This window comes from Solanum pennellii, chromosome 1, assembly GCF_001406875.1.
Source record: "Solanum pennellii chromosome 1, SPENNV200".
In the NCBI taxonomy this organism is placed as follows: Eukaryota; Viridiplantae; Streptophyta; class Magnoliopsida; order Solanales; family Solanaceae; genus Solanum; species Solanum pennellii.
In genome coordinates this window covers 100846768-100856498 of record NC_028637.1, presented here as the reverse complement: position 1 = coordinate 100856498, position 9731 = coordinate 100846768, and the positions used below count along the sequence as shown (strand labels likewise).

Sequence of the window (9731 nt, the reverse complement as noted above, 5' to 3'; positions counted from 1 at the left end):
ATTAATTAATATTTTATTTTAAATTTACAAATTTATCTAAATATAAGTAATTAAATATTAAAAATAAAATGTAATTTTTTTCTTTACGCATTAACATGGATAAATAAAAATGAATATATATATTTGGTACAGTAAATAAGTAAAAATGAATAAAAATAGTATTTAATATCTTTTTCAAATAATATATGACAAAAGAAAAACATATAACAAAACGTTTTCTATAAATACTAAACGGACGGAGCCATTTCTCAATTNTTATTAATTAATATTTTATTTTAAATTTACTAATTTATCTAAATATAAGTAATTAAAATATTAAAAATAAAATAGAATTTTTTTCTTTATGTATTAACATGAATAAATAAAAATGAATATATATTTTGTACAGTAAATAAGTAAAAATGAATAAAAGTAGTATTTAATATCTTTTTCAAATAATATATGAGAAAAGAAAAACATATAACAAAACGTTTTCTATAAATACTAAACGGACGGAGCCATTTCTCAATTTATTGTTTGTTTGTTTCTTTTTTCTCCTTTTTTTGAAAATAATATAACTCACAAGAACGAGAATAGGATCTAGTAAAAATGGGGAGATCACAGATCTGTAGTGCTTTAGCAATTTTAGCTTTGTTCTTCTTCTCTTCAGCTTTGGCAGATGATGTCGTTGTTTTGACCGAAGAAAACTTCGACAAGGAGATCGGTCAAGATCGCGCTGCTCTCGTTGAGTTCTACGCTCCTTGGTTCGTACATATCTGTGAAACTTTTTTTTACCGATTATGCGGCTATATTATCTTATTTTTGATTTAGAAATTTTTGAATTTCGATATGGATGCACTGGATTGTGAATGCTTAATCTGTTAATTGTGTGATTCGCTAATTAGATCTGTGATATTCTTGATCTTAGATAGTGTGATCTGGATTTGATTTGAATTAGCCAAGATGTAGTTATTGCTTCGTAATATAATCGATTGATTAATTTGTTAGTTTGCTAGAGTTGTTTTAGTTCATTTGATTGTCAGTGTGTTATGCACAGCTGCAAATTGATTTGAGTTTCTTGTTTCTTGAGTTTTTTAGACGTTAGAGTTTCCGATTATTGGATATAATGATGTGTTATGTGCTATCGTAATTCTAGATACTAATACTGCAGAATCATGAGCCTAAACTAATACCTCAGGAGTGTTTATGGGATAGATTTGAGTGTAGGGTTATATGGGTGCAAATCTTGCATCTGTGTGTGGTTCTTGTTGGTTTTTTTATTACTGAGATGTGTGAGTGCTAAATATGTAAGGTTGCTGCGAGATAGAATATTTCTAGGTTGTGATGTGGACTAATTGGGTTCATATATTGGCCATGGGCAGGTGTGGGCACTGTAAAAAGCTTGCTCCTGAGTATGAAAAGCTTGGTGCAAGTTTCAAGAAAGCAAAGTCTGTTTTGATTGGAAAGGTTAGTTCTTCTGAATATGTAATGTCCTCTCAGTTTTTCATTGTGCTTGAATCATATATAATGGAGCTCTTTCTCTTTCTGTGACTGAGGCCGTAAAATTTTTCCCTCTCTTTTTGTGTTTCTTTCCTCAGTGTTTCATATTCTATTTCCTTAAAGAAACTGCCGAATTCCTCCTATGTTTACTACTCATTCATTTTGGTTAGCAGAGAAGTTTGAGAAACTTAACCAAGTAGACCGTTGTGATTTGTGCCTGATTCAGTTGGTTGTTTCGTTTTATTTGATGAGAATGTAGTCAAGCAAAATAAAAAAGAATAGGAAAGGAAAAAAGAAGTGTATAACTGTGTAATCCTGTTTTTCCCATAAGAGAAGGTTATGTTATTGGTTTCGTATGGTGGTGTAGTTTGGGTTAAGTTCCTTTGGATAGTGATAAACTGATTATTTGGTTTGACAAATTTGGTTGGATTGGATGGAACACTGGGTTCATTTATTTCTTTACCTGTATTAGCAAATGCATTTTTTATTTGTAATTCAATTTGTTTCACCTAATTTAATGGAAATTTTCTTCCTTTTATTTTAAGCTCGTAGAATAGTGTGCTGCATGACATATCTGATGGCTCAACATAGCTGTTGCAATAGGCAACAGTTGCGTAGAAATCATCCATCAGTTATTGCTTGCGATATGCCATTGGTTAGAGGTTGAGCTGAAAATTACCTGCAACTATTGGTTTCCTTCTATTAAAATCTTACCCTATTTCCCAGCATTTTCATTTTCGTTTCTCTGAAAAGCCAATCATGATGAAAATGGAAATTTTACCAAATGCTAGCATTCAGTTCTCTTCGTTGCTTTTTTATTTATTTTATTTTGACAAATACTTTCAAGTCTTTTTTCAGTTAATTTTTATCTGTTTTTCAATTTTTGTTTTGTTAAGTTTGTGATGGTTCTAAGAAACAATTCTCTGTAGATTGATTGTGATGAACATAAGAGCGTTTGCAGCAAATATGGGGTTCAAGGTTACCCCACTATCCAATGGTTTCCAAAGGGATCACTGGAGCCAAAAAAGTATGTTAATTAATTCTTGCATACTTACAATTTAGTTTTTGATTATTTTTTTCTTTGTGACTCTTTTGCCCTACTTCTTACAATTTATTTTATTGCAGATACGAAGGTGCACGATCTGCTGAAGCCCTTGCCGAGTACGTGAACAGCGAAGCAGGTATTAAACTTGCCTTTGCAGCTTGAGTTTTTACCAGTTGAATGAGTTGGCTGATTGTGTATATAAGTATGTGGTGACTTTTATTGTATTTTTGGATTCCAATTCAGGATATGATATGCCACTACTTGTGTTGACATTCTGTCATGGATCTATCTGAGCTTTTATGCCTTGTGTTGTAACAATGGTTGAATGTTGTCATCCATATCTGAAATTATGTTACCTTCCTTTTAAAAGTCATCCATATCTTGAATCTCCCTGCTCTGATAGTACGAGTGTGGGTTGCAACTTGGGTTGGGGAAATAACATTGTAAAATCTTTAAGATGGTTGAAGAAATATATTGACTCCTTTATATTTGTAGTCTTATTCTCTCTCCGTCCCTCTGCATGTAGTAAAGCTCACTTTGTTAAGCTCCTTTTTCTTAAGGTGAGCTTCCTTGAACCATATCCGTTTATTTACTTCTCGAGGATTATACTATTTATCCAAGAGCATCGAGTACTTAGGATAGTCATGTTCTCTGTAACGGTCATCTGTTCATCACTTTCTGTTAGTTCAGAAATGGAGAAGGGAAGGTGGAGTTTACTGGTGAGGTGTTCTCAGGATGTGACAGACAGCTGTACAGTGTGCTCCATATGGTCAACGTCAATTTACCTAGAAGATGGTTAGGGGATTCCGAAAATCTGTTTGAGACTCCCTTCTGAATGGCTTATTTTCCTTTATTTAGATAATGGGTTTTGACGTGTAACCTTCAAGTATAAACTTTGGTTTCTCTTGTTAAAGTGTGACTCGAGAATGGGGTTTCGAAGTTGTGTGTTATACTTCAGAACTGTGTTTACTGCTTATAACTTAAGTTTCATTGGTGATACACACACACAATAAAGCTCTGAGTTATTATAGAAGGGAAGGATGTGTGATACTCTATTAACTTAAAATTTCATTTTGCTATGTTGAACTTCCGGGAAAAACATCTCTGTTTTTTTTAAAATTGTTGTGTATCATTTCTTCTAAACTTCTATCACGAGGAAATTTATATGTTACCTAATTTTGTGATCTTGCCTCTTATTACTCGAACATTTTTCGTTTTTTTTTGTGCTTAGTGTAACTTGAAGATAAATTTGGAAGTGAATAAGTGCTATGTCTTCTGTTTTTTCAATCCTATGGGATTCAGCATCCTCTTTTTAATTGATATTACTTGTTGATTGTGAGGAGGATGATAAAGTGGTACTTTAATTTTGAAAAAAAGAAATGGTCAAGGCAAATATCTCCAGACCTTCAAATGAATTATATCAAATATGCAGTTCTGACACTTCTGTCATCCTATTTTAGGGACTAATGTGAAGATTGCTTCTATCCCGTCTAGCGTTGTGGTGCTATCTTCAGATAACTTTGATGAAATTGTGCTGGATGAGACCAAGGATGTGTTGGTTGAATTTTATGCACCATGGTAAAATTTTATGATTATCTGCTTGGGAATAAGCAAATCTTTAATAGACGAGAGGTGCCACGAGTTCAATATTGTTCTGAGTTCAGTGAGCCAAGGGTCATAATTTCTCCATCTACATCTCTGATTTATGCTTTACTTTATGTAGGTGTGGTCATTGCAAAAGCCTTGCTCCTGTAAGTGCATTAACGTCTTATGTTGAAACCTTTAATAGCTAAGTTACTATGTGAAGAGATCTGAATTCATATCTGTTTATGAATGCAGATATATGAAAAGGTAGCTACAGCGTTCAGGCAAGAGGAAGATGTTGTTATTGCGAACCTTGATGCCGATAATCACAAGGATCTTGCAGAGAAGTAAGTTCTACTTGTTATCTAATGTCACAATGCACTCCTTAAAATGCATATATTGCACCAGCTTATTGAAATGTCAAAGCCGTCAAGTTCTTGTCAGGACTCCTCAATCATCAACCCCTCCCTAATGTGTTTGCTTCTATAAACTTAGAATAACTTCATGAATCTTCTATCCCTTGCAAATTCTTCAAGATACTCCAACTACCTGGCCCCTCAATATATTTTCATTAGAACAATAATTTGTGTCTAATGTTAGAATGTAATCATAACCATCACTTACTCCAAGAGGAGTATATTGGGGAGGCAACAATGTAGGCTTTATTTCTGGGTGTGACATAGATGATAGACAATAGATATCAGGAAATATGAGTTGTTTTGGGTGACCCTGTCAGCATCTGGCTGGGGAAAGAAAATATGGCTACTCAATAGCATACATCTAGTAATTCTTACGCCATAGTCCATCTAGTAGAGTAGTTGACTTCCAAAAACTGATTAACTAAGGAATATAAAGAGAGGTGATGAGAGAAAGTCATTGCATTTTCTCTTTTTCAAAGTTAATTGTGTTTTTCTTTTTTCCTCTAAAAGGGTAGGTTCCGTCCATTCCTCATTTATGAATTCCAAAGTATGTTGGCTGTGGAAATAGTTTGTCCCCGACTTCACATTCCAAAGAAATACAGGATATATGCTTCTCTGTTCCGAATTTACCCTTTTCTGTTACTGTTTTGGGGCCTCTGTCCAGCTAAACAAAGTCCTCCCTTACATTCTATCTCGATCTCTGTTGAACTCATGTTCATTCTTGCATGCACATGCATCATAATAATGTAAAGTTTTGCTAACCAGGTATGGTGTAAGTGGCTATCCCACACTGAAATTCTTCCCCAAGGGAAACAAAGCTGGTGAGGATTATGATGGTGGCCGAGATGCAGATGACTTTGTCAACTTCATCAATGAGAAGTGTGGCACTAGCCGTGATTCAAAAGGACAATTTACTTCAAAGGTTAGTCAACAGCCGAATAAAGTGATAAATTAAAACATTATAACATAATTTTGTCCTTGCCTTTTAACTTTCCTTTGTACCCATGTCAATAGGCAGGTATTGTCGAATCACTGGATACATTAGTGAAGGAGTTCGTCGGTGCCACAAACGAGGAAAAAAAAGCTGTATTTAGCAAGATGGAAGATGAAGCTGGAAAACTGAAGGGTTCTGCTGCAAGGTAAGATTGCATTGAAATGTATATCCGTCATAGAACACCTTATATTTTTTGAGGTGTAGCATGGTTCTGATTATATTGTTATGTTACTCGAGTAGCAAAGCAAGCAGGAAGAACTGATGTTCTGCACCTGGATTCGTCTTTGCTGAGAATTTGTGTTTGCGCCTTCTTCTCAAGTCCTTTCTATATTGTCTTTCAAGGTATGGCAAGATTTACCTAAAGGCTGCCAAGAGTTCCATGGAAAAAGGAGCTGATTACGCCAACAATGAGATTCAGCGATTAGAGCGCATGCTTGCCAAGGTATAACTGAACTTTCCTTTTCTGGACCTTCTTCTTATCCATGTGCAGCAGCTATCCCCCTCTGCTCTATCTCTGGTTTCCTGTGTTCCACACAATTGTGGCACAATTCCTATTTCCTGTCAATAATCCATGTGCTAGGTGAAAAAGGTGATAAATTAGGAATGCGGATGAATTATGGAACATAAATTGCAACATTACTATGCTAATTATGTCCTTCAATTGAAATTTAATAACAATAATATGCTGATAAAAGATTTCCAGTAATCTACTGATGTTAAGTTTCGAACTGTTTTGTTTGATAATTTCCACTACTTACCTATTTGGTTGGAGGAAACTTTGAAGTTCCTGCTTTTAACTGTTGACAGAAGTTGACTTCTCTTTTGTATGTTTGATTCTACAGTCAATCAGCCCCACTAAGGCGGATGAGTTCACCCTCAAGAAGAACATTTTGGCGACGTTTGCATAAGTCCTTGCTAGTGTTGCAGCTTGTGATTATACTGCCTGGCTTGGTATCACGTGAGTTTTGCCTTAGGTCGAGAATTGCATTATCTGGTTAATCTTCTGTTGTACTTTTTTTTACTGAGAAGTATTGGACACCACAGATCTATTTAGGCATTTTGTTTAGGCCAGTAGCTATATCAGCTTAGACTTTATGTCAGTTATGATTATCAGCTTCTTTTGAACAAGTAATTAGTAAAGTATTATCTCACGGCACTTTTATCTTCTAACTTCGGCTGCATTAAACTAGATTTCATCCCCACATTATGATGCTTTATAAGCCCTAAATGGTCACTCCACTGTCTGCATCATTGTCTTGTTTGTTATTGTTTATGGATTGAGAGGGGCTTGAATGGGTGGCATAGCTCGTGAGGATTCTTATTGTAGATCCAAACTTGCCCGAGATTGAGGCATAGTAGGAGTAATAAACTACGAAGGGTTCTGACTTCAGAGTGGGGTCTTCCTGCACCTTTTCTTGTTTCTGCACTATGATATGCAGAAAACAAAACTCTATCATCATTATGATTCTAGTGTGGGGAGGGTTGTCATATAGCATATACAATGTGCAGTAAAGATGTTTTTTCCATGCACTAAACATTCCTTGGTTTAAATTAATTTCTGCGACTATACTTATTTGTTCAATTCTCATCCCCATTACTCCAAAAACAAAAAAGATTGAGAACTTCAAAAGAAATAGACACTTTCCATTGGTAACATTTCTCTTTTGTTTCTCTATCACTACCCTTGTGAGTTATGATCTTCCCTACTGTCTGCATAACAATCGAATAAACAAACTGGCTAAATAGATTCTTTAAATCAGAGGATTTATTGATGTGCTCTAAACTGGACTTCAAAATGATTCTCTGTTTGCTTCGAATATCTGCAGATTCAAAGTTTTTAGACTAGTAGTATACATGAGATACTTGTAGACCTTTGAATACAAGTAAATACTGTTGCTTTAATTGGTTCATATATTTCAAATCGATGATTTTTCTGTTGGTTGGCATTGGCCAATTACTTTCTACTTCAGATTGAGGTAAGTTAAGAGTTTCTAGCCTTTGATTCGAATATGTTTTCATAATTAATGGCATTAAAGGAAATGGGGTAAGAGGGCATCATATAGGTGATAGGACGAGCATTTATGCGGTTTCGCTCCAATTTTATTTTTATTTTTTGAAGAATCACTGCCAGCACAGTGATTTTATTAAGAAAATTTTATTTTTTGATCAACGGGGGATAGAAATACGGAAAAAATGTNCTTATGCGGTTTCGCTCCGATTTTATTTTTATTTTTTTGAAGAATCACTACCAGCACAGTGATTTTATTAAGAAAATTTTATTTTTTGATCAACGGGGGATAGAAATACGGAAAAAATGTTGCTAATAGAAATAGTGCTGTGCCTTGTGCATTTTGAAAGAAAAAAATTGCTCTTTTGGTTCCGGAGTCTTGTAACATGCTTCAAATCCCAAGCCAACTTATTCACCATGTATTTCTCTTTCCCCACACCATGCCAGTTGACAAGACAAGTTTCACTCACTGAACGTTGGACAACTGAAAACTGAAGTGAAATAAGCCCAAAAGTCTTGAGCTGAGATTGGGACTTGTTCCAATATCTCAACTTGACCCAGTGAACTAAATTCTTTATCAGCAATTTCGTGTAATTTTTAGAGGAGTAATTTCTTAAAGTAATGATATCAAAAAGTTGAAGTAATCTACTAATTCATGGAACTACCCTACCACGGCGTCTGGAATGATAATTGATTTAGTCGAAGTCTGGATATGGTATAAAAGAATCAAAGTTAAAGAGTATTATTCACTTCATTGATCATCTAATTTTTATTGCGTATTTACAGTAAGTTAAAGCCCGCATATCCTCTATCTTTTGAATTTTTATTTTTTATTTTTTTTTAAAAAAAAGTAGCCAACAAAAATGTATTATTTTTTTTAGTACTAGTCGACAGGTTCCACTAATTGGGGCCAGATCACTTTTCGTACTTCTCAGTTTCATGTGAGTTTTCACTATCCACCATATAGGCTGCAACCACACATAAAATAGTATATGGTTTCACTATTGCTTCATTTTATTATATAGTCCTTCCAAGGATAACAAAATATTGATGTGAGAATTAAAGTTTATTTCCACCACACATGCATATGCAAACCATTTCCTTGTTATATAAATATAACCGTTTTATTTGAGAAAAATCAATTTTTTATTTTTACACAAACTTCTTCTATTTATTTTGTAACTGGTCAAGATATCTTAATTTTTTATTTTATTTATTTACAGAATCAAATTTAAATAGCAAGATGTATGCGCACCTTTATTTTGGCCTCATAGAGAAATGAAGCTATTTAATTTAGACTATTTGTTACATTGATAGAGTTTTCTGTTTGGTATAACATCATATGTAGAAATTTGTCTACCTTTTTCATTTATCTTTGTGCATCGAAAGGAATCTCTAGTCAATTTTTCTGATGCTTCAGATGTGAAGAATTTGATTAATCGATTTGAGAAAAATTGTTAAAACAAAACCTCCTCTTTCTCTTTCTTCTGATTCGACTCCAATTGGTACACATGTTTGAAACTCCAATTTTTTCCTCTTTCCAACTTAAATATCAGGTCTTTTTGCGTCCTTATCACTAAAACATAGCCTCCAAGCAACTTGTTTCATTTAAAATATATATATATATATATTTCCTTCTTTGTTGATTGAATTTTGTAAATTTAGAACAAAACAAGAATTAAATAGGACGATTCAATAACGCAATAAAATTGTAGGCCCTTTCTGCCAGATTTTTCCAGCTAATATCTGGTCACTTACTCAGTCCAACAAATTAAAAGATCAGTTATAAACCTAAGTAAAACTGGCACTTCCTTCTGAAGCAAAAAATCTATCAAAAGGTAATTTCCAGATTTTATATACCTTATTTTCTTCAAGAAACAAGAACCAAGAATAACTCTTTTTTTCATGTTAGTCGTACTTTCATTTTTAGTTCGTTTAAGAATGAACGACTCTTTAACTTCTACTTTTCACCTTACGTGTTATGGATAGCAAGATTCAAAAGTTTTATTTACTTTCCATTAATTTAAGTGTCATACTAAAATCAGACAAATAAATTGACACGAAGGGAATATATTTATCATCAAAGGACTTGCATTAACATCTAACTAGAACATAGAAAGAGTAACTAACGAGGGTTATGGAAGAATGAGTAATGACAAGTACTCATTCATTCTTAATCAGAGGCCTCAGACCCAAATCCCT

The 9731-nt window shown here is 33.9% G+C and overlaps 1 protein-coding gene across 1 annotated transcript; it reads left to right on the top strand.

Annotated features, from left to right (window-relative positions):
- Positions 1–504: 504 nt before the first annotated feature.
- On the top strand, positions 505–6691 carry LOC107008054 (protein disulfide-isomerase like 2-1). The gene is made up of 11 exons (XM_015206954.2): positions 505–743; positions 1362–1446; positions 2409–2506; positions 2605–2660; positions 3985–4102; positions 4248–4275; positions 4364–4455; positions 5293–5449; positions 5542–5666; positions 5864–5963; positions 6364–6691. The coding sequence occupies exons 1-11, from the start codon at positions 589–591 to the stop codon at positions 6427–6429; spliced, it is 1080 nt and encodes a 359-aa protein (XP_015062440.1). The 5' UTR covers positions 505–588; the 3' UTR covers positions 6430–6691.
- The last annotated feature ends 3040 nt before the right edge of the window (positions 6692–9731 follow it).